Source organism: Pelmatolapia mariae, linkage group LG2 (assembly GCF_036321145.2).
Source record: "Pelmatolapia mariae isolate MD_Pm_ZW linkage group LG2, Pm_UMD_F_2, whole genome shotgun sequence".
NCBI classification, from domain to species: Eukaryota; Metazoa; Chordata; class Actinopteri; order Cichliformes; family Cichlidae; genus Pelmatolapia; species Pelmatolapia mariae.
Window position 1 is genome coordinate 9,385,718 of NC_086228.1, and position 24,803 is coordinate 9,410,520.

The 24,803-nt window shown below is 45.7% G+C and overlaps 1 protein-coding gene across 1 annotated transcript in view; it reads right to left on the reverse strand.

Moving 5' to 3' along the window:
* Window positions 1-24,803, reverse strand: part of fat2 (FAT atypical cadherin 2) — an 80,760-nt gene that overhangs the window by 43,005 nt on the left and 12,952 nt on the right. The window contains exons 5-14 of the mRNA XM_063488809.1: window positions 24,265-24,472; window positions 17,723-17,862; window positions 16,491-16,553; window positions 15,647-15,859; window positions 15,198-15,408; window positions 10,546-14,213; window positions 8,305-8,701; window positions 4,801-5,000; window positions 2,536-2,689; window positions 638-871 (exon numbers count right to left, since the gene is read on the reverse strand). Of these exons, the coding sequence (XP_063344879.1) occupies window positions 638-871; window positions 2,536-2,689; window positions 4,801-5,000; window positions 8,305-8,701; window positions 10,546-14,213; window positions 15,198-15,408; window positions 15,647-15,859; window positions 16,491-16,553; window positions 17,723-17,862; window positions 24,265-24,472 (5,488 nt within the window). The remainder of the gene's footprint in view (window positions 1-637; window positions 872-2,535; window positions 2,690-4,800; window positions 5,001-8,304; window positions 8,702-10,545; window positions 14,214-15,197; window positions 15,409-15,646; window positions 15,860-16,490; window positions 16,554-17,722; window positions 17,863-24,264; window positions 24,473-24,803) is intronic.

The window sequence follows — 24,803 nt, forward strand, 5'->3', positions numbered from 1 at the left end:
TATAGCTGACATTATTTTTAGCTGCTTTTGTAGTGGGCTTTGGTTTTGCTTTGTCATTAAGGCACACCCACACATTTTCACACATTAACGAGGACACGCAGACACGCGACAGACTGCAGGAAGTGCGGCAGCTCTGACGTCATGTTTAAAAGCAGAAATGTGGCAGTAAAAATCTAAAGGGTGAAAGTTCAGATTTGAAATGCAGACTCTAATGAAAACAGATTAATTAGGATTCTTTGTTTTAGAGCACGATGTTTCTAGAAAGAGTCAGTTATAACTGAAGCTAAAATGCTGCAGGGGTCAAAGGTTAAAAGCTACGTGATGCAGATAATTCCTATCACAGCTGGAACAACACAGCAAAGGTGAACTTCAGGTGGGTGTTTCATGGACGGCTTTGCCTTTATTATGTTTGGGATCAGTCAAACCACACATACACACACACACAAACACACACACACACACACAGGCACGCCTGAGCATCAGGCTTTAAGGTGTAAAAAGGGCCGATGATACCAGAATGAAGGGTTTGTCCCAACATGTTCGGACCTGACATAAACAACTCCGTATTCACTTTGTCTAGTTACTCCACCTTCGCTGCACCCACAGCGACACGTCAAACTCAGCAGCAGCAGCTCACCTGTGTCGGGGTCCTTGGCATACACCACAGCGACCGGCGTGCGGACCGTGGTGTTGTCGAACACGGTGACCTCGTAGTGGCTGGACGAGAAGCGGGGCGGGTTGTCGTTCATGTCCTGGACCATCAGCAGGATGTCGGCCTGACAGGATCGACCCCCGCCATCCGTCGCCTTCGCCACCAGGTTGAACTCCACGTTCCTCTCACGGTCCAGCACGGCCAGCGTGAAGAGCTCACCTGGGACAGGTGTACGACACACAACCATCAAACCGCGGAACACAAACATCCCCAAAACAAGGCCAACACATCTCCACACTAAAGACTATTTTAGCATGTTGGTGATGCACATGCAGATGATGACGTATGTCTTATAATTAAAGTATCAGCAGTCATCTTCAGGTCAGATGTAGCATGTTGAGGTGAATATTGTGAGGTGTTATTTTAATATTTGAGGTGTGAGCAGGTGAACAGGGTGTTTCCTGCTTAAAACTGATAGTCACTCCAAAAAGACAAAGTCCAACTGGTCTGCATGGAGTCAGATAAAGGACTGCTTTGCCTCACTAAACAAAAGTGTCTGCGTTTCCTGTTCTTTATGAACATTTGATAAGCAATAAAATATTCAGAAAATACCCCAGCCACGAAGGACAGGCGTCCGCTAACGAGCAGCTTAACGTACACGTTATTCATTGCCATGACACAAACATTGTGTGACTGTGGTGCTGCTCATTTACAGGTGACAGTTTTAGGCCCGAGTATTATAAACTTATTTTACTCAGTCAAATGTTAAAACTTTTTGGTGTTTTGTCGCGGGAACGGCAGGATGCTAAACTCCAGCGGAACCTAAACACATCACCAGCTTGTCCCCGTAGGTGTTTCAGTGTTTCATGCACACCTTGCTGAAGTTTGGCTCCTGTGAAGGTGTGAGCATGTCTCTTTGATTATTTTGGATACTATTTTGCTGCAGGTATCACAGCTTGTAAAGACTTTACGGGGAACGGAGAGTCTTTGAATTCCTGCTTTAAGATTTTTGGGCACATTCTCATCTTCATGGGCTTTACGGCTTTAAGGCGTGCCTCTTTTGAAGTCTAGGTTTTCAATGCTAATGCCTTCAGCGTGGCCTCGGGTTGAGCCCGTTGTGTTTTTTTAGTCTGCAGTGGATGCTAAGGTGTGTTTAGGATCACTGTGCTCTGCTACGAGCCATCCACTTATGGAGGCTTTCCATTTCTTCCTGATGCACCCCCACAGAGAGGAGTTCTTTTCATAGATCCTGTACTCTTTGTTCTCCAAACGTCTTTCTAACAAAAACTTTTTTTTTGAAAATGTTTCACGAAGGCACCGGGATCCTTCTGATGTTCAGACTTCCAGAGGAAAGCTTTTCTTCTGATGACTCTTCCATGAAGTTCAGGAGCTTTGATTTGCCTTCAAGCCCAACCAAGAACTTTCTGTGGAAGTGTTCTTGCTTTTCTGAACTTTAAAAGCCCCACTTAGAACCTTCATTTCTTTATTACATTATATATATATTTTTAAATGATCTAAGTATCCACACCAGGTGGACACTTAGAGGAGGATTGTTTGGACAAGATTTGAAAAGTCTGCACAGTCTGGGGCTGTAAGAGCCCAAATTTCACATCATGATACAATCAACTTTCAAACTAAAGCAGCTTTGACCTTTTGGAAATCCATGCATGTTACTTTTCTATATTCATGTATAAAATCAGCCTTTAGTTTTACACACAATATGACAAGAGCAGCTTTTGAACTGTTGAGTGGGTCTAAAGACTGACTGATGTCTCAGCACGTGGTGAAGATATCAGATGATGGGTGTCAGTTCATGCCATTGCACCCTCAAACTCGCGCTGACAGGGACGCCGTGCACTGACGTCAAACAGACACCATCATACCTGTCCTGTGTTCCAGGTGGAACTTGTCGGCATCTGGCCCGTGGAGGGTGTAGGAGATCTGGCCATTAGTGCCCACGTCTGGATCGGAAGCTGAAACCTTGAGCACAAACACGCTGGAGGGCGAGTTTTCCATCACCACCTCTTTGTACACCAGCTGCAGCAGGAGGATAATAACAATAATCAGGCCTGCATTTACTGGGTGGGTTTCAGTTAAGCTACTCAGCGTTGGATTATAGAGAAAAACAGGAAGCAGCAGAAACACACCTACGGAGCTGAGAGGAAAAAAGGTCACGTTAAGTAAGTTGTTACTGACATCTGAACTCTGACACCATAACGTACGGCAAAAGATGGGGAGGGGAGGGAGGGATGGATGGATGGATGGATGGAAGAATGTATACATGGATGGACGGGTGGGTGGGTGGATGGATGGATGGATGGATGAATGTATACATGCAGGGCTCTAGAGTGCGACCAAATTGGTTCCCCCGCCAACAAAGTGCACATGTAAAACTGCGGTTTTAAGCAATGCGGTAGAAAAATTTGGGTACACCTAACTTTTGTGGTGGTGCGCCTAAGAGAAAAAGTTAGGCGCACCAGTGCAACCGTGGCAAAAAGTTTGTCTAGAGCCCTGACATGCATGGATGGATGGGTGAGTGGATGGGTGGATGGATGTGTGGCTAGATAGATAGATGGATGCATGGCTGGATGGGTGGATGGATGTATACATGGATGGGTGGATGCATGGATGGATGGATGGATGGATGGATGTATATATGGATGGGTGGATGTATGCATGGATGGATGGATGGGTGGGTGAATGGATGGATGAATGGATACATGGATGGATGGATGGATGGATGGATGGATGGATGGATGGATCGATGGATGTATACATGGATGGGTGGATGTATACATGGATGGATAGATAGATGTATACATGGACAAGTGGATGGGTGGATGTATGCATGATGGATGGGTGAGTGGATGGGTGGATGCATGGATGGATGGATGGATGGATGGGCAGATGGATGTATAGATGGATGGGTGGATGCATGGATGGATGGATGGATGGATAGGTGGATGGATGGATGGATGGATACATGGATGGATAGATGGATGTATACATGGATGGATAGATGGATGTATACATGGATGTATACATGGATAAGTGGATGGGTGGATGTATGGGCAGATGGATGTATAGATGGATGGATGGATGTATACATGGATGGGTGGATGCATGGATGGATGGATGGATGCATGGATGGGCAGATGGATGGATGGATGGATGGATGGGTGGATGCATGGGTGGATGGATGGATGCATGGATGCATGGATGTATACATGGATGGGTGGATGCATGGATGATGGATGGATGGATGGATGCATGGATGGGCAGATGGATGCATAGATGGATGGGTGGATGCATGGGTGGATGCATGGATGGATGGATGGATGGATAGATGTATACATGGACGGATGGATGGATGGATGTATACATGGACGGATGGATGGATGGATGGATAGGTGGATGGATGTATGGATGCATGGATAGATGGGTGGATGGATGGATGTATACATGGAGGGATGGATGGATGGATTTATAATGTCACAATTAACTGTTTAATATACATGTTACAAACCTACCACAAACCTTCCAAGTGTAATAAATATATTATTATTTACTTATTAACTGCTTATGATGCAACACTTCATAAAGTCTTGTTTTAAGAAGACTTTGTGTCAAAGCCAGTTTTATAACTGGCTTATAAAGACTTAAAAGGACCTAACTGTTAAGTAAAGATTATTCATGCAAATGTTATTTACCTGGTTTCAGTTAAACAATATGTTATTATGATAGAGATATTTCTCCTGGCTGCTGGATGACAAGTGATCTATGATGGTGAACATTTCATGCATCCTTTATCTGTCTCCATTAAACTCTAGTAATGACTGTGAGGAAACAGACAGGGAGAATACTGAAACCTCCTTTAATATTAAATGTTACATGAAGTCAAGAGTAATCTTTTTTTTAATAGCTCAGTTTCATAAATTAGCCTCGGGGGCTTTACAGCCTGTACAGGAAACAGCAGCTTTTGTCTTTACTCTTAATGTGGAGAAATTCCCAGAAGCACCTTTAAAGGGAAAACAAATGCTTTAAAAAATAAAGGTTCAAAAACAGCCCAGCGTCCACTTCCCCTTACCATTTTCACTCTGAGTGGCTTCCATGCATCTAACTGCAGAGCTGAAGTCATCTGTACTCACCTGCTCACACAGCGGGCTGTTGTCATTGATGTCCAGCACATGGACGTCCACGCTGATGGGAGCCTCAAACTTGCCGTCGGTGGCCGTGACTCTCAAGGCGTATCTGTCTCTGGCCTCTCGGTCCAGACTCTCCTTCACAATCAAACCCCACTGGCCCTCGTCCACCTGCACGATGGCGAACTGGCCCAGCGGGTCTCCGGCTGCAGGAGCAAGAAGGACGTGAGTGACAGCAGAGAGGCAGGGCGTCATGCTCTCAGAGGTAGAAAGCCGTGAGCACTGTTGCTTTAAGCTTCTACCAGAAAAGCTTGCTTTGTCCTTCAATCTGCTGAAGCATCAGACGTGTGATCACGTTAATGAGCGTGAATTCAGCTTTTCTCTTCTGATCTTTTCTTTTGTGACTCAAACTTTTGGATAAATGTTCATCGGTTCACTCTGGAAGGGGTCGACATGGTCACAGAATTTTGACTAAACTGTCCCACTTTGAACCTTGTCAGATCAGTCAGACCCTCCTGTGTATCCCTGTTTACAGTTTGGTGTAGGGCTGCCACAAACGATTATTTTGATAGTCGACTAGTCACCGATTATTTTTGCGATTAGTCGACTAATCAGGTCATGCATCCATTGAACGTAAAACGTACAGCTTATTGCACCAGCATGCATCTGCTCTTATATAACTATCATTAGCTTACAACTTTAAGTGTTTAAGGTATGTGCTAACTAAAAGTAAAGACAAGATGATAGTTTATTAAATTTAAATGAAATTTGCAGATTGTTTCGGTGGAGTTTAATAAACGCAGCCGTCTGCTCCTTGCTATCTAAAATATAACAGGACACTGGAGTATATTCTCGAGCATCTCACACTTCTGATAATCAGTTGTCTGCTTGACATTTATTCAGCTGTGTAAAAACTATAACTTTAATCTCAGCCAAACCGATTTACTCAGGAACAAATAAAATACTAAAAAAAGCCAAACAATAACATTTTTAAGTTATCTAAGTGACTTATATATCATGTTTAACCTGAGTAGCGAAAGATTTGCCGGGAGTCCGGTGTTCTCACGGACTCTAGTGAGCCTTGCCCCCGGCTAGCTATCGAGCTAGTGGTTAACAGACGTCTCCGAAAACGTCGGAGCGCTTTTGAAAATATGTGGTGTCTTGATAAACTGAGCAGATATTTGAGGTTTACACAGTTACATTCTCGCCTGAAAATATGTTAAACGTTTATTTTGTGACCCAGAAAGAATAATAAAAGTAACATTAAAACTAAGTAGCTGCCGCCACTGTTGGAAACTGAGCTGGGCTGCGCAATGAATTCTGGGACACAGTTTCTTCTTCTTCGGGGTTTAACAGCAGCTGGCATCCTTGTACATGCAGTGCTGCCATCTTCTGTTTCAGTCCGTTATTACACTCTTAAATCCTACTACTTATTCCTGCGTCTTTTGGGATCTTAGAAAGCTTCAAACGACGCGTCGACTATTAAATTAGTCGTCGACGATTTTGATAGCCGACGTAATCGTGACTAGTTGACTAATCGTGGCAGCCCTAGTTTGGTGTGAAGGAAAATCAACTTTTAATTCTTTCCTGACTCCCTGTAGCTGAAGTTTGAATATTTATTTCATTTCTGATTTGATTCCTTTTATTTCTTTTCCAGTCTTTTTATTTTAATCGTGTTTTTACGCTGTTTGACCTCAGCTGTCCTCACCTCTCAGTCTTCACTCTTACTTCAGTCTAATACGTCCTGCTGCATTTTTAATCTGTTGTTCTCATTTAAGTTTTATTTTTTAATATATTTTATCCGAGTCCTGTTTATTGTTATACCCTCTGCTGTGACTTGAAGGCACCTCGGGTCAGCTTGTTGTTTTTAAATGTTCTGCATCAATATTAAGTATCTATAACTCAGTCACTCAGGCATCAAATACTCAGAGCAATCCCCCAAAATATTAAATATATGATAATGTGAGAGTAGCAACACTTTTACAGACAGAACCTAAAAACACAGACACACTCTGCTCTGAAAACTTTTTCCTGATGTTTATGGGTCAGCGTTTCAGTCTGAAGATAAAAGTGTTAGACTTCATGTTATGGATTTGAGAAACAACCGCCTTGCTCTGTCTCCACACAGCTGACTAATAAAGAGTTTAAATTAATCTTCTGATGTTTTTGTTTCTGTATTTGGAAAATAATCCGTGCACTATTTTGGCAGGAATTCAGCACCACCTCATATTTTTGTCACTTTTTTTTAAAGAAACAGAAGTGAAGAAAAGTTTGCTCTATATCGTTCTTCCTTTCATTATATATTTTTTATTTTTATTATTTAGTACTGGTAAAACTCTTTGGACAGATGAAAACAGGATGAAGATGAAGCAGAATGATGGAGAGAAAAGTGCATGCATCCAAATCCTCTGTCTAACATGGCGGAGGCGGTGTTATGGCCTGAGCCTGTATGGCTGCAGTGGAGCTGGCTCTCTGGTGATTTATGATGATGTCACTGCTAATAGAAACAGCAGGATGAAGTGTGACGTGCACAGACCTCTGCACAGCTTCACAGCAGAGCAGATGATAATTACCCAAAGTAAACTGCAAAAGCAACCTGAGAGCATCTCAACACAGAGAAATGGGGTATTCTTTGAGGTGTTCATGAGAGAGACTGCAGGGGGAAAAAACTCCTAACATTTAAAATGATTTTACAATAAAGGGGGAGGAACTCTGTCACTCCTGAACAGTTAGTATTTAGTTAACCTGCTTGAACTAAAGCTGAGAGTCTGCAGTCTGCTGCTGAGGACGCTGAAGTCACGTCCTCATTACACAGGACGTTCTTTATGGCTTTTGCTGCCTTCACTGGGACCCAGATTAGCATTTTTACAGCGTGACGTGTCTCAAACAGCCCCCAGAACAACAATGTGAATGTTTGTGTAATTGCAAAGTTAAAGGAATTAAATATAGGAGGTAAAAACAAACAGAATAGAAAATCGTCTTATGGTGATGGGAGTAAAATCCTCCCATCAATCACAGCAGAGGTGGGCAGGCTTTGTTTCTGTTTTCGCTTCTTAGAGCAGAGCAAATGTCAGCATCAGACAAACCTTCTATTATAAATTATTCCAAAGCAAATACTCGTCTGTTAGGAAAACCGCAGTGTGACAGAGAGCTCCTTTAGAACGGTTTAACTGTCTGGGGGAAAACAGGATTTGCATTAATTCGAGGCTTTGTTTTGTTGTTAGCTGCAGGGCAACCTGTTGGTATTCTCCCCTCGTTAGCTGGCAGTGCAGTGCGATTAATCTGAGGCTCAATAATATTGACGCTCTGCTGGGGGTGATTAACACATAACTCATTTCACCTCATTAACGTCTTCGTAACAGAGCGGCCACTCTTTCGACGGGACGCTGATAAACACGCAAACACGGACAAAACAACAGCGCTGACACACGCACACAAACGTAATGCCCAGACACGCAAGAGCAAAACAAACAGGCTCAAATCTACAAACACACACACCCATGAACACACCTGTGATGTAACACGTGATGAGGCGGTTCTCCAGCGACACATCAGCGTCCGTGGTCGTCATGTAGACAATGGGTTCGTAGGGAGTGCTGTTCTCCACCACCGAGCCGCGGTACACTTCCTCTGTGAACTTTGGCGGGTTGTCGTTCTCGTCCGTCACCATCACCTCCACCAGGACGCTGGATGACAGTTTTGCGTTGCCGCCATGGTCAGTGGCGACCACGTTGAACCTGTACACCCTGGTCGCCTCGCAGTCGGTCTCCCGCAGCGTGGTGATCCAGCCGCTCTCCCCGTCGATGGAGAACACCTCAGTAATGTCCAACGCAGTGTCATCGGGCAGCGGCTCCAAGGTGTAGGTCACCACACCATTGGTGTCTGTGTCCGGGTCGTTGGCCGTTACCTAAAGGTGGATACGTGCAGAGAGTTGTGCTGAGACTGTATCTGAACATGGGATGCTGTTGCAGAATCCAGGTGTTTCTTTAGCTCACGCACTGCTGCAGGATTTCACTAAGCTAAGCTAATGCTTAAATAAACAGAAACATCTATAATTCAGCTTTTTCAGTGGTATGCACTGAGTTTACCTGTCATCACAGCTTCTGAAAACTCCAAATCAGCTTCTTTTGAGGCAACCGAGAAAAACTGACACCAGAAGTGCCAAAACCTGCAGATTCTCTGGCATCCAGCAGATGATCCAGCAGAGAGTCAGTCCCACAGACTCCCATGTTGGAATAAACACGTTTACAGTCTGATGCTCAAACTATATTGGTCTCTATAGATAATTTCTCCCACCACAACACGGGGGGAGAATTATTCTATAACTGACCTGTTTAAATTGCATTAAGGCTTACTGTCTGCATTATTAGGGGCATGGCCTCTTTAGTCGTGTCCAAATTCATAGGCTGCATCCTCCTGAGGACCCAGCCTCAGGAGGATGCAGTCTATGGATACACCCGATCCATCCTCAAATCTGGGGAAAAGGACGACGCATTTGTCGGCCGCATTTGGAGGAGTCTACAAATTTGGACAGTCTTCGTCGCGTCACTGTGAGGTAATCGGCGTACAAATGCGGCCTCATGCAACCTGTGAATTTGGACACCCCCTTTGACTGACAGGTGACACACGCAGTTGTAGCAGCTAGCTGTCTGCCTGAACTGGACCTCTGGACCTCTGGACTTTGTGCTGTTGGAGCCTTTTTAATGACATTATCTGACCAATGGTATGTCTGTGGGGAGGTTACTGTACTCTGTCTGAGCTCCAGGTTTGGTGCACAGTGAAATTCTAGCATTTTATTTGGATGTAATGAGCACTGATTAGCAGGGATCTGAATCTATGCTAATGTGCATTTTTTGGCACTGCCAGTAGAAAAATACTCCATGTTTACTATATTGTATGTGTTATATTTGAAGCACCAACTGCTTTTCTCTGAACTTATGAACCAGCCTAAACACATCATGGATTCATTTGTGTGTTGAACAGTTTAAGGAACTTTGATTCTCACAAACTCCTGTCCTGGTTGTTTCTTAGAGGGGGCAGTTGCTCCAGCACATGGTGTATTATTTGGATTTCCACACTGTAGAAGTCCTGGGAAAGTAAGCTAACCCAAGGTATCCAAAGTGTGATAGTCTTACATCCGTGCCTAAATGTCATCCTCTGTAAAAATTGAGAACAAAGCCTCGGCTTTGTCTCGACTCCAGTGGCTTTAAAAACCATTTCTACTCAGTCTGCTCTACGCCCAAAAATTACAGGTGATGTTTCATTTACATTTTTCAATAATGTATTGAAAGGGCTAGTTTAAAAAGATGAATAGTATTAAATCTGAAAATGATCCGCTGTGAGAGCAGCTGGAAGAAGGAGTATTAAATTTTAATTGCTACATGTGTGGAATATATTCATACGTGCATTGATGCAGTTGTTGCACTGAAAGCAGAGTCTAACTTTCCTGAACCTTCGGTAAATATTTCCGCCTAAAGCAGCTTCGTTGGGTGTAAGACCATCCTCAGCAACCTAATGTTGAGCTGCTTCAAAAACAGGTAAGGAAAATCCCTGCTGGAAACTCCCTGTTTACCCAAGGATATCAGAGGAAACAGTCCTTTCTCAGACAGAACATATAATACACTGCAGTCATGTAACTAGAGTGGATGGGCGAGTTTATAGTGGATTTTTCAGTGTGTATAACAGTTCAGACTTTTACACACACTTTGCTTAAACCATGACGGGTATCAAATGAAGCTTCCTGTGTCTCACCTGAATAACAATGGTTCCAGCAGGCATGTTTTCAGCCAGGAAAGCTCTGTATGGACTTGCATCAAACACTGGCTGGTTGTCGTTGACATCCTGGACTTGGATGCTGACAGAAACCAAAGATGCCACGTCCGTCCCGTTGTGATTCCCCTGAGCGATCACGTCTATCTGGTACCACTTTGTCTTTTCGTGGTCAATGCTCTTCTGCAACAACAAAGTTCCACTTTCCTGGTCCAAGCTGAACACTTTGTCTTTGTTGCTTTCAACGGTGTTCCCATTCACCAGGCTGTAAATGAGGGGCATGTCGGAGTCCGCCCTCACAGCGCCAATTTCCGTCCCTATGGGAATGTCCTCTGCAGCCGAGAAGGTGTAAAGCGGCTCGGAGAACTTTGGAAGAGGAACCTCTGGCGGGACAACCTTCACCTGGACGGGGACTGTGGAGTTATAAAAAGGAAGGCTGCCATCACGAGCCTTGACTTTAAAGTTGAAGATCTTGTTCTCCATGCCCACAAGGCTCTCTTTGACACTCACAACTCCGGTGAAAGGGTTTATCTCAATAATGTCTTCGGTCACTTCTTCCGCTTCATCCACCAGGTAGGTGACGTCTGCATTTTTGCCATCATCTGCGTCATAAGCCATGATTTGAATGACTGGGGAGCCTTTATTAACTGTCGACTGGATTGAAACCTGGTATTCAGATGCTTTGAACTGAGGTACGTTATCATTCTCGTCTGTAAGGATAATCTTGACAGTGCAAAACGCCACTTTACCGCCTCCATCTTTAGCCATGACTTTGATTGCTATGACCCTCTGGGAGGGGTTTTCTCTGTCCAGTGGCTGAGTTGTGACAATCTGCCCATCTTTGCTGATTGCAAATTTCTCATCAGCAAGTTTGTTTATGATGGTGTAGTCAACGCTACCGTACGGCCCGTCATCTGGGTCGATGGCAGCTAGCCGGATCACGCGAGTTCCCGCCTCTGCATTTTCAGCCAGCTCTGCTTCATAGACGCTCTGCTTGAAGTATGGATTGTGCCTGTTGCTGTTTATCATATCGATACTGACGGGGGCAGTTTTCTGAAAGACGCCATCAGACACCGCCACAGTCAGGTTATAGTGAGGATCCAGATTCCTCCTGCAGACATTAGAAAAGGAGATGATCCCCGAGGATTCGTTTATATTGAAGTACCGGCCTTCATTCCCTGAGAGGATTTTGTAGTTAAGGTTATTCAGGTCACCAGTGTCGGGGTCTGAAGCCTGGATTTTGATGACAATGTGGCCACACTTTGCCATTTCATCAAGTGTGGCTTTATACCGGGAGCTGTCAAAGTCCGGAGGGTTATCGTTGACATCGGTGACATTTATAGTCACAAAAGTCTCGCTGCTGAGAGGGATGGTCCCATTGTCTGTGGCTTTGATTTTTAAATTAAAATGTTTCCTGCTTTCATAATCCAGCACCTGTTTTGTAACAATCAACCCAGTCTGAGGGTTTATTTCAAAGAAATCACTCTCATCCCCATGTGTTTTCACCATCTGGAAGGTCAAATCTTTATTTCTACCAGAGTCTTTATCAGAGGCAGAAAGCTTGATCACAGAGGTGTCAACTGGGAGCCCCTCCGCGATATTCACATTGTGCATTAGCTTAGAGAAAACCGGGGCATTATCATTGACATCCTCCACTTCTATTTCAATCGAGGCCTCTGAGAAAGCTCCGGTCACTGAGTCAGTAGCTCTGACTGTCAGCACATGCATGGTCTGGCTCTCATAGTCGAGGGGGTTGGTGACAGTCAGCACGCCAGTTTTGAAATCAATGTGAAAGTGTTTTGAAGCGTTTTCCTCTTCAAGATTGTAGATGAGCCTGTAACCCTCGGGGTTCCTTGCCTGGACGTGCAGGATGGTGGTGAATGGGGGCACATCTTCAGGGACTTTTAGCGGATACAGAAGAGTCTGGAAGACTGGATTGGTTCGATTCCTCACCTGAATGCTGAGCTGAGCCATGGTGCTGTGACTGGGCTCGCCCTCATCTATAGCTGACACCGTTAGTACGTACTTATTCAGGGCATTAAAATCCAGAGGTCTTTGAAGGGACACGTCGCCAATGTCTGGATCTATTCTGAAGAGGCCGTAGTCTTCCTCCAGAGTGTACATGATGGCTCCGTTTTCTCCCAGATCTCTGTCGATGGCGGTCACTTGATACAAAACATCTCCTGGTTCAGCGTCTTCGGAAATCATCATTGAAAAAGGCAAGTTTAAAAACTGTGGCGAGTTGTCATTGACATCATCTATGAAAACCTTCACCTTGGTGATGGCTGTTCTCGGTGGGGTTCTCATGTCCTGCACTTTAACCACAACGTCATAAACGTCTTGTTCTTCCCGGTCAAAAGGGACTCCTGTGGTTTCGAGTAGGCCTGCAGTTGGGCAGATTGTGAACCTGCCTGCAGGGTTTAGGACAGAGTATAAAAGAGGTTCGTTTAAAAAGCATCCTGTGACTTTGAGCACTGCTAAAGTTTTGACAGTCTTTATGTTTTCAGAAACGCTCGTTGAATAGGCTTTGTGCTCAAATCTGAGGTCACTCTCTGTTAGGTTTGTTACGCTTACGTTGACAGTAGCTAAATCTCTGTAGAGGCCGTCAAAGGCTTTGACACGCAGCTGATAAAACGGCCTGAAGTCAGACACATTGTTCACAGTGATGAGTCCGGTATTGGGGTGAATTGAAAAGGCATTATGAAGATTTCCCTCGGTGATGCTGTATGACACCGCTGAGTCAGCATCATGAGCTGTGATGCGCACCACCTGTGCATCTCTGACAGCTGGGAGGATGATGGATGACTCGTACGCAGAGGCAGTGAATTGTGGTGGGCAGTCATTCAGGTCCAGGATGCGAACAGTGACCTTGGCCGGCTCTGCCGCGTACAGCGATGGCTCCCCTGAGTCCTTCACCTGTACCGTGAAGTGATACTCAGCCTTGGCTTCAAAGTCCAGCGGTGAAATTAAGGAGATGGTGCCCATACTCGAGTCTATTCTAAAGACTTTCAGGGCCTCTGGTTCGAGGATTTGATAAGTAAGCAAGGAATTTGAATCTCTATCTGAATCTGAGGCCCGAATGACCAGGGGGGTGTTTCTTTCTCCCATCACCATGCTGTTTATGTGAGCGGACTCACCTATTTGCCCCTGGTAGTCCCTCTGCTCAAACACAGGAGCGTTATCATTCTCATCAACCACGTAGATGTGAACGACCGTCCTGGACATGGCTCCAGCTGTGGTGGAAGCTGTAACTCTCAGCTTGTACGAATCGCAGGTCTCATAATCGAGGCGCCCCTGTGTGGAAATCAACCCCGTGTAGGAGTTGATGTAAAATGTTCCGTTCCGGTTACCACTTTCTATATCATAATGCACCGCAGCTGGGCTCGAGGCTGACACGGTGACAACGGGAGTACCAACGGCGCTCAGCTCGCTGATCTCCGTCAGGTAATCATCTGAGGGGAAAGTGGGCGAGGTTTGTTCAGAGACCCGGACGTGGATGTGGACAGAGCAGAGGTCGCTGCGCTGAGGGAAACCCTGATCTGTGGCCTTCACAGTCAGGTGGAACAGGTCCTGAGGCTGCAGATCCAAAGATTTGGAGACGCTTACGGATCCCAGGTCTGGATCTATGTTGAAAACGTTGTCGATGTTACCTGCAGGGACACAGAAAAGGACGTATGACACAAATAAAATATCCCACTGGTAAAATACCTCAAAAATACCTTTCATTGTTGGCAATCCAAGAAATCAAATCAGCTCCATGCCTTTTATTACTGAGCTTTCAAAATGATGCTTCTTTATCTGAAACAGTTCATCCTCTGTCTGAAACAAGATCTTTTAGCCCCTTCCTCTTTAAGAAAGTTTTCTTCTGATTGGCTGTTCCTCTTAAACAGAGCAGTTTGCCTGAGACGACCACGATGTAATCAGATCCAAATGATCATTATTAGAAACTCAGGAAAAAAGGAAAAGCCATTCAGGTTTAACAAATTTAAGACTGTTATCAATCTAGATATCAAGATATTGAACACATTTCTCTCATATAAACTCCTCTGTTTCAAAAACAGGTGGGCGAACAACAGCTAAAGTATTCAATGTGAAATTACTTTTGTTTGTTTCCATGATCTACTTTTAGGAAGATTTTCAAAGAATTTGAATTAAAGTGGGATTTTCTTGGTTCTGCTGCAGTGATTTAAGCAGGAGAAGCTCCTCTGGGAGACATTTATCTTGCCCAGTGCCCATTTTTTTAAAGGCAAAAGAAGTGTTGAAAGCTGAATCTGAGACTGAACAATTGTAAAGATGGATGTTCTCTGCTGTCTGAAACAGCTAGCAGGCATAAAGCATTCCACTGCGACAACTTGGGTCGAGCGCCATGCTCCATCACGCATTTTCATAACCGCTCTGAACACACACGATAAGCATCAGGAAAAAACCTACAGAGCAGGCCGAGAGCCGGCTTCAGCTGTGAGGTAAGAAAAGATCGAAGAGGAGGAATCGCAGCTGTGAAGGCACCGACACGCTCTCTCGGATATCATCGCTGTGCCCTTAAACCTTTCGCTTCAAGTGTCTGACACTCAGACGCTTCCAGCTTTCAAAATGAGAAAAGGGAGCACCATGAATAAAAAGAGAGGCCTGCTCACCAGAGTGCAGCGAGTAGCTGATGTGGGCGTTGCTTCCCATGTCCTTGTCTAGGGCCTTGACCCGGAGGACCTCAGTGCCCGCGGGGGCCAGGTTAGAGACACCGACCTCATAGCGGGGGCTGAGGAAAGCTGGCGAGTGGTCGTTGCAGTCCTCCACGTGAACCACCACCTTTGCAAAGTTCCTCTTCACTGGTATCCCCTGGTCACGCACCTGAGGACGAGCGAGGAGATAATGAACTGCTGGAGGAACAAAGAAACTGAAGAGTTGAATAAAGACAAATAAAAGTCTTACTTTACTGTACTGATCAGACGAAGAGATTATTTTTCATCTTATTATTCTAATTAACATCAGCATTCAAAGTTCACGCTGTTGGACATTATGGGAAACACAATCTGTGTTTCTTCTTCCATAAACACGTTTGTGGTAATAAATCAGCAGTTTTCAATACCATGACGGTGAGCGTATGAACGGCGATCTTCTCGTAGTCCAGCTCCTCCGTCATCACCAGCACTCCGCTCTTCGGGTCCAGGTGGAAGAGCTTGGTGCTGTCTGGGTGGACGCTGCTGTGGATGGAGTAAACCAGCTTGCTGTTGGTGTCGCCGTCCTGAGCACTGATCTGCAGGATGTCCTTCCACGGGGAGGTGTCCTCAGGAACCCTCACCTTAAACCCACAGAGAACATTTGGAGGCTGATTACTGTGACCGACAAACAACTGAGAGAAAGAGGACTTCCAAAACATTTTACTGTGAGACTTCATAACCAGTTTCGAGCAAATCCAGAGAAGCCTGACATTTTAGTCAGTAGGAACAAATATTCAGCGCAGTGAGAGTTTTTTAAACACACTAAAATAAAATGTAAAGTAAATGCAAGTTGGGCCATCACTGTAACATCCTGTATCCACAGATTGGATGAAATTTCATCCAAACTCACAGAATAAGTATTTTAAACACATTTCAAAATGTTCACGTCACTTTCTGACGTCATCATCAGGACTCCAAACGCTAACTGGTTTCAGTATGTTTGAATCTATTCTCATCTCGTGATGTCTTCCAGCACAGCACTGCTGTTTACTTCAGTGCGGGCTCAGGACACCTCTGTGGCCGAGCGAGTCTTTCACTACACCTGTTAGCTCTTAGCTTAGCTCAGCAGCAAAAAGTTCAAAATCTGCTTTCTTCGTCTCGCTGCACTCCTGAAACGCTGTTTATGATCTTTACACATAATTTATATTGCTTTCTGGCTCCTGTCTCCTCACTTCTGATATTAACCAAAACTCAGCCAGCTCTTTCTCTCACCTCGTACAGCGGCTCCAGGAAGACGGGCCGATGCTCATTGATGTTCAGCACCTGGACGTAGACCTGCAGTTGGGACACACAGGGTTTGAGAAAATGGATTCTCAGCATGAACAACATCAAATGTGAAAGGTCAAGCTTCAAAACGGCTGATCTGTGACTGCCCGCAGGATCTTGAGTTAGATTCTACAGCAACCCTGAGACTTGAAAATGAAGGCACAACCGGAGTTGTAGGATGTTTGTATGTGTTGCTGCCACAGCGTGCTGCCATCAGACACGCCGTTTGTTTCCTCTGATGTCAGAAACGGGGAGAAAATGACGTTTGGACGCTTTGATGTATTTGTTTAAGTTCGACTAAACAAGTGGTAGCCAACTGTGGCTTCACAAACACAGAAATCTATAAATTCACATGAAAAGTGGCTCGTTGTCTCAGTCCTTTATTTGTCTCATTAAATGAAAAACAGCTGTGAGTTACTGTCACTGTGAGTCAGCCCTGACTCCATGTGTGTGAAGTGCCTCCTTAACAGACAAGGATTATTTTTAGAAGACTAAATGAGACGAACTGGCCCTTTAAATAAACGGCAGACCCAAACTGTTAATTCAGTATCAGCCTAAAGTGGCATGTTCCTCACAAAGTACAGCAGCAGGTATCAGAGGGGGCTGTTAAACTGGGTGTTAATGAAATTAAGACCAGGGGCAACAAGGAGACAACCCCCAAAAACACCCACATATGATGTTTGGGGTGAATTCTGTAAGCTGATCGATGTGGTTCCTCTGTACAGATATTCAGCAGGAGTTGTTGAGATCTGATGTGTTTCAAAGTGTAACTTTTTAACAGTATACTTTTATAATTATAATGAAACTAAAAACTTTGTAGGCCTAACTGAGCCTAATAATTAGCTGGCATTGTTATCTGTTTCTCACAAACAGCTTCCAAATGTGTGATGTGAGTGCGGTGAGGCAGATATAGTCTCAGGATTTCCTGACGTTAAACATCAAAATATATAAATATCTAATAGCAGTAAACAGAAAAGACAAAGCTCGTCACTTGTTTCAAACACAGACAGGTAAAAACAATCGAATTCTGCCCTCCAGCCGTTGGTAATGAGTGGAACAACTTTTATTTTATTCACCACCTCATCTCCTGTGTCCACACACCAACACTAAGTGCTGCTGTTATCTGCGCGCTGAAACATCTGTTTGTTAGTGAAGAAGAAGACGCTCGTGTTCCTAACCTGTGTGATGGCGCTGTGGTGCCCGTCGGTGACCCGCACCGTCAGGTTGTAGATGGAGCGCCGCGCCGCATCGAGCTGGCGGGCGATGGAGAGCCTCCCAGTGTTCTTCTGGATGTCAAAGTCTTTTTCCTCATCCCCACCTGAGAGACGAGGGGGGGACAGGTTTGAGTTATTACCAGTCAGGCTGATTGTGACGGGGTGCCACGGTGATGCTGGTTGGCATCGTTAACACAGATTCACTTTGTAATCTGTGTTAACAATGATTTCTAGAGGGGGGGGGGGGGCATTCAGGGTTGGTGCTGCTGCTATTCATTTACATGTAATTACGCATACAGCCAGTTATGAACCATTATGATATCACCATTATGATGACATCATGTGACCCACACTGAGGCAGCGTGCAGAGCCGGTCACATGACTTTCTATTTGAAACAAATGTGTGTCAGACACTCTTGCACTGGTAAGACGGGACACAGAGACTCATACCAGAGTCCACAGCACAACTCTGTGACGGCTTCTTATTGGCCCACTGAGCCACTCACCTGTCTGCACCACTTGTCCGAGATCTCTGTTTGTTTCCTGTCAACAGCAGTGGTAGATGTTGGATTTGTGGAGGAGCATGCAGTTCGATGTTAAAGCAACGATTGCTCGTGTGAACCTCTCCGATGCATCGCTTCCCTTCGATGGTGACCTTTGCTTTGCTTAAACTGAAGCTTGTTTCAAGTTCAAACAGAGCAGAAACTGGTTTGTCTGCTCTCGCGTTCACGCCGGAAAACAGCTGGATGTGCTGCAGTGGCTCACAGTCTGAGGCATGAAATGTGATCCACAGAGTTCAGTCTCACTTACAGATAAAGGATTAGAGGCTGAAACACTGTGTGTCTGTTTATAACAAAGATAGGATTGTGAAACCATTTCCTCATCATAATCACGAAGCTAGAATAATAATGTGGTGCTCAAATAACACCATTCCCAGTATTCCCAGTTGATTACTTTGTAGTATCACCTCTGGTTCGGTAAACAGTAAAAGGAGGGTTCTTATGTGCTTCTCTACTCCACCGCAGCACTCCAAGCTTGCCTCATTCACACAAGCACAAGTTCTTTCTGTCTAACACTCACACACAACTCAGGGTTCACAATCTCGCCCCAGGATACTTTGGCAGGCAAACTGAAGCAGCCAGGGTTGGAAGCACCAATGAACTGACGCATTGCTGCACCTAATGAGCTACAGCCAAATCTGAAAACACTAGGTCACCTATTTCTTGAGATATCGTGTCCACAAGACTTTCAGAAAACTTGTCCGAAAACTTCAAAGCCATCAAAAAGACTTTTAGTAGGTGTACCTCCACCCATCCACCCCGCGGGCAATGGCAACACCCTCCCAGGGTAAAAAGGACACAATCAGCTGATTATTACTGGAACATGACACGGATATATGGCACACTACAGCTGTGACCAATCACAGCTTTCCATCTTTTCATGCACCACGAGAACAGTAAGGGGGCGTCTGTCCTTTAGCCTTCATCTCTCTTCCTCCTGGTGTTCGATGTCACAGACACGTAGCCATTGACAATAGGCTGAAGGGAATAAAATTCCTCTCAGACTGGACCGCTTTCACACCAACACCGTTCAGTTCGAATATCTCCAGGAGTTTTATTTTGCCCTTTTTCAGCCTAACGACAGCGTTCTTCACTGGTATTAATGTCTTTTGGGGCCTCATTCTGTGAGTTGGAGTGAAAAGCTACTAAACTGCACTTCAGTCCCATCTTTATCTTTTGATTTTACAGAGGAACACAGACCAGATATTTAAGGTTTTAACTCTGTATGAACCTTATGAGCTGTAGCATTGATGGTTACTCTGCGGTGAAGAGGACACTTTAGCGTGTTTGTCCTTCTAATCTGTGCACCTGAATCCCATTGTCCGCAGTTATCCAATGAGTTTTCTTGACTTTTTTGTCACAAATCACTGAACTATGACACGTACAGTGATGTACCTGTGCATTTGCTCACTGAGCCCCTCCCACCATCTGTTTATTGCTCTTTTCATACACTTCCTCCCTTTTATCCTTCCTTCCTTCTCTGTCTCTCTTTCTCAGCAGGTTCTGTGGATGTACGTGAGGAAGGTAAGCCTCATGCCTGCTCAGCCAGATGGTGTTTATTAAGATATCCTCGTTTCACATGCACGCACGCACGCACGCACGCACGTACGCACACTGATATTACTGTGTAAAACGATGACCGAGGCAGTGCTCTGTGTTATTTTTGCACTAAGCCTTCGATGTCCTCTTGTTCTTTTTTACTTCTTCATCGCACACACACAGTCTCTCATTGGCGTCTGTTCCTGATCGATAGATAATCGGGTCACTGATGATGGCAGCGGACTCACCGCCACAGTGACAGAAAGTCTTTAAAGGCAGGCCTGCGCCGGCCTTCCTTTCAGCACGACGCGATGCAAAAAGCAATTCACTTTACTGATCGTCTCCAGGGAAAAAAATGATATGATCCCTGCGGACACTGGAGGCTTCTTTAAGAAAAAAATGACCCACAGAAGAAAAAAAGCTTCATCTCAGGAATTTATCTCCGTCTACACAACCTGTGAATGTCGACCAGGTCAAGGTGCCAGTGGCCAGAAGGCCAAGCTTTTTTTCTAGGATTTTGAGCCCTCATATCTCATTAGTACTGCAGACCTCCCAAATCCCACCCCACGCCCTCCAAGACCAAACTAAAGACTAAATCTGCTCTTGTTCAGACCGATGGATCCATCAGTCTAAACGAATTGAAGCAGTTTCATGTCTGTGACGTAGAGGAGAAAAATCCAGCGCTGAAACTTCACAAGTGCATTCTAGGTCGCATGTCAGACAGGTGAGTAACACCTGAGCTTCTTACATCTGCCCTGCCTCTCTGTTCAGAAAGCAAAGATTTAACACCTGACATGCGAATGTCTCTGCGTGTCTTCCTTTCCTTTGTTTCAGGTGTGAAGTGTTGGACAGGTAAGCCTGCTTCTGAACGTCCTGCAGGGCCTCAGTGGTAGTTGATGTGTCATCCCTACATCACCATATAAATGTCTGAGTAATGCCTGCCTGTGGGCACTGCGGCAGAGCTGCAGCCTCCACCTGTTTAGGGCGAATCGAGGAGGAAGAGTTAACATGACCGGCAACAGACGTCCTGCTGCGCTTTCCCCGTCGAACTGTTCCCAGGCACAAACCTGGAAGTTTTCATTTCTCAACTTGGCCGCCAGCTTCCTTGTTCTCCTGACCTGGCCGAGCCGCCGCAGAGGGGGTCAGGTCAGCTACCCCACCAGGAAAAGCTCATTTTCTCTCATCTCCTGCTGCACGCCTTGAATCACTGGCCGAGGGTCAGAAAACGAAGATGGACTGTCTTCACTCCTGCGGCGCCGCAGACATACAGCAAATCAGATTCATGACTTACAGGAGCGCGCAAACACGCAGCGAGAGAAGCGTCGTTATCGGCAGAGTTAAAGCTCAACAGCTCACCAACACGTGACTGTGAGCAGCAGGCCGCTGAAGCAAAGGCATCAGTGAGGAGTTCCTCCATTCATGAACATCAACACGCATTAAAATCAGGTGTTTTAAGACCAGAACGAGCTGCGTGTTGCCGATGTTACTGTCACTAAATGAAGCTGTCGCTCTGCTGGCTGTACGTCTTTATTAACGTTCATATTCAGACTTTAAACTAATGTAATCTCACTGCTGCAAACGTCTCAGTTTGTATCCCTGACGTGATCCTGCAGAGAACTGCTGAGCTGTTTGTGCTCTACAGTTTCCTTCATCTCTGCGCACAGTGCTCTGCTTGCTGTAAAACAACCTCCTGCAGACACGTCCTCCCGCCCACGCCGCACATCAACTTCAGCCCAAATTATCAGCCGTACTCAGAAACACGTGGGGCTCAGGGTGAAGGTCTGCAGGACAGAGCAAGGCCTGAGCTTGCTCTGATGATGTCTGATACTCGAAAAAAAAAAAAAACATTCGTAGCTTAAAGCTTAAAACCACATCAGGAGCAAAGTAGTAAATCACATGTGCATGATTTATTTCAGACTTTGAGCTCGGAAAGTGAAAATCCTGCAAAAGCATCGACAATAAGCCGCTAACAGCTGTGTGAGCACACCTTTAACCTCTAACCCGACATGACTGGATTTTTACTGCATATGTGGTTTTCTTTTTTCATTCCTCCTAAGCCTGATCAGTGAAACGTGTCTTGGGTTAAATGTCACCTTTCAGGATAAACATTTTATACACTGCTCTGTCTGAACAGAAGCTCAAGCCTCATCCTAACTGCACCCGGCTGGGACCCGATCCAGGACCCAGATCTCAGATCAGCGCCCGGTGAAGCTGCAGGGCGCCACATCCATCCACAAACAACCGGGCTGCATTCCTCGCCTGCTATCCAACATCCCGCTGCTGCCGTGCCGTTTCCACTTGGCCCTTAACACAGTGCGGCGATAGACATCTGACCGGGGGGGGGGGGCAAATCGGAGGAATGAATACCTGATGATATCTGTGTGAGAGAGTCCCATCACATAACAGCACCCATGTGCCAAACAGTGAAATAAGAGAAGAAGATGGAACCCTGCAAACACAGGAGGAGGAGGAGGAGGCACAGGGTGAAGATTATAAAGATCATCAGTTTTTTTTAGCCAAAATGACTCTGACTATTTTAACTTGTGCGTACAAGCTCCTCCATCACAATAAATGTGAGACTGAGCAGACCCGAGCGCCTCCTCAGGGTCACGCCCGGGCTCTGGCTCGGACCGAGCTCGGCGCAGCCAGCCGAGCAGGAGGAAGCTCAGTCTTTCTCTGCACGCGTCGCCCTGCCTGGCAGGAAACACTTGGCAAAACCCTGATGTGTTTTCCTGCAAGCCTCAAAGGGAACAGCCAGCGATGACTTCCACTTGAATGTGATGTCATGCCTCTCATGGATTTCTGTAAAGCTGTCCGTGGCGGCCTCCTGAGAGGAGGGAGGAGGCAGAGGAGGGAAGGCCAGTTGTCCCTGCAGTGGAGATCTGGCAGGTGATGAGAGGAGCTCTGCTGTGTCCTGCTCACAGAGAGAAACGTCCTGCTGATACCGCTGACACCAAGACCTTTTTTTCCTCTCCTCCATCCTTTCCCCCTCTTCAGGCAGCGCCGGCCTTTTGCATTATTTATCCGCTGCTAGTTTTTCTACCTGTTTTCTGAAAGCAGATTTTCACTTGCGCACACACAGAAGCCTGAGCTGCCGCCAGGCAAATGTCAGTATGTAACAGCATAATTTCACGTTTATTCACTGATTATATGACTGACGAATCAGAAAAGGGAGAATGAATCTGTCCTACTGAGTCACATCTAACTTCTGGGATTTTTTAAACAGAAAACACACAGGTTGAATTGAAAGTAAGCTGCTGATTGGTGGAAGTCCAGCACAAAACGAGGGGGGAAACTGAGAAGCACAGACTTTGTTTGATTTAATCACCAGGAACATCTTTCTACATTCTGACTTCTGTCCTCACTGCAGCAGCTCAGCTGAAGGACCGACGACGTAAACCTGACCCCACACCATCTCTAACACTGCCCCCTGGTGATGACATCCAGCTGCAGCGTCATCACAAACATCTGACAAAGACACACACGAGATAAAAGTCATGCCAACAGCTGACACCTCGCCACCTGCTGGAATCATTTATGCAATCTTTGTATTGATCGATGAAATAAACCCTGAACATCGGCGATCAAGAGAAGTGGGAGAAGCTGAAAACATTATCCCACAGATGCCTCGCTCCGGGGTCTCTCATCTCGCTGAGCGAACACAGGTCACTGCTCTGGGACCAGATCACTGTGCCTCAGTCAGTGTTATCAATCAAATGTTGTTCTTTATTGCAATAACGTGACTGTAGTAATAAACGTCATGACTGGATCTCTTGAGTCAGGTTTTAAGAGATGAGCCCATTCGTTCACTTTTCTGCTCACGTAGGTCGAGTTATGTCGCGCGGGAATGTCGGCCTTTCAGTGAAGCCAACACACTTCTGGGGCATGTCTGGCTGAAGCCGAGCAGGCACATTTAGGAAAATTACATAAATCACCAACATCTAAATATTTCCCTCCTCCGGTGCTCTCGTCCTGCGCGGGCTGCATTATCATTGGCTGACCTTTAGAAAATCACACTTCTTCAGCTCATCTGGAAACTCATGAGGATTGATTGTAAAATGATGAGACCCTGTTAGCTGTGAGCCGCCCTCTGCGAGTCAGCACTCTGGGCTAAGTGGAAATATGGTGAACGTCAAATACCATTTCCTTGGCCGCAGAGTTTAGCGGGAGGAGCAGAGACGGAGAAACTCTGAGTCATTACTGTGAGCTCAGCCAGCTCTGATGCAGGTGATTCCTCTAATTTGTTTTCTTTGTGGAAGTGGGCGCTCTGCAGGCGTGAATGCGAGCAGCACTTCTCCCCATCATTTGTCTTCCTTTCGAGGTCATTACAGCCATTTGTGTGACGCTCGGCTTCCATCAAAGGTCAAACCTCAGAGTGTGTGTGTGTGTGTGTGTGGTTCCACTCACCCACGATATCGAACCACTTCTCCCGATGCGGCTCCGTCAAGATGACGCCCACCATCTGAGCGACGCGGTCTGTTTCTATGACAGCGAAGTTGATGTGTGGCTCGACGAACACAATTGGTTCCGCAGAGGCAGGCGGGAGGGCGATCCACTCGATGTTGAGTCGAGCGGTGGATGAATAGGACGGGCTGCCCTGGTCTGTAGCTTTAACCTGGAATAAACAGAGAAACTAAACAGGAAGCTGTGACACGGCGCCTACACCTGCACATCCAGTCCAGCAGGTAACTGCAAACACTTCCAGCTCACGTCCAGATGTTTTCTTCAGATTCACCAAAAATGACGGTGTCATGTCACCGCGTCAGATGAACTAACAGCTGAAGGCCTGGACTCACTGGTTACCTATGGTAACTATGGTAACAGTCGTGCCACATACAATAACAATCACATACTGCTTATGTCATTTTGCCTCTAGGGGGCGCTCTGACTAAGTCAGGATCAACACATAGATGCTGACAGACTGAAGGTGTTGCACAACGAGCGCA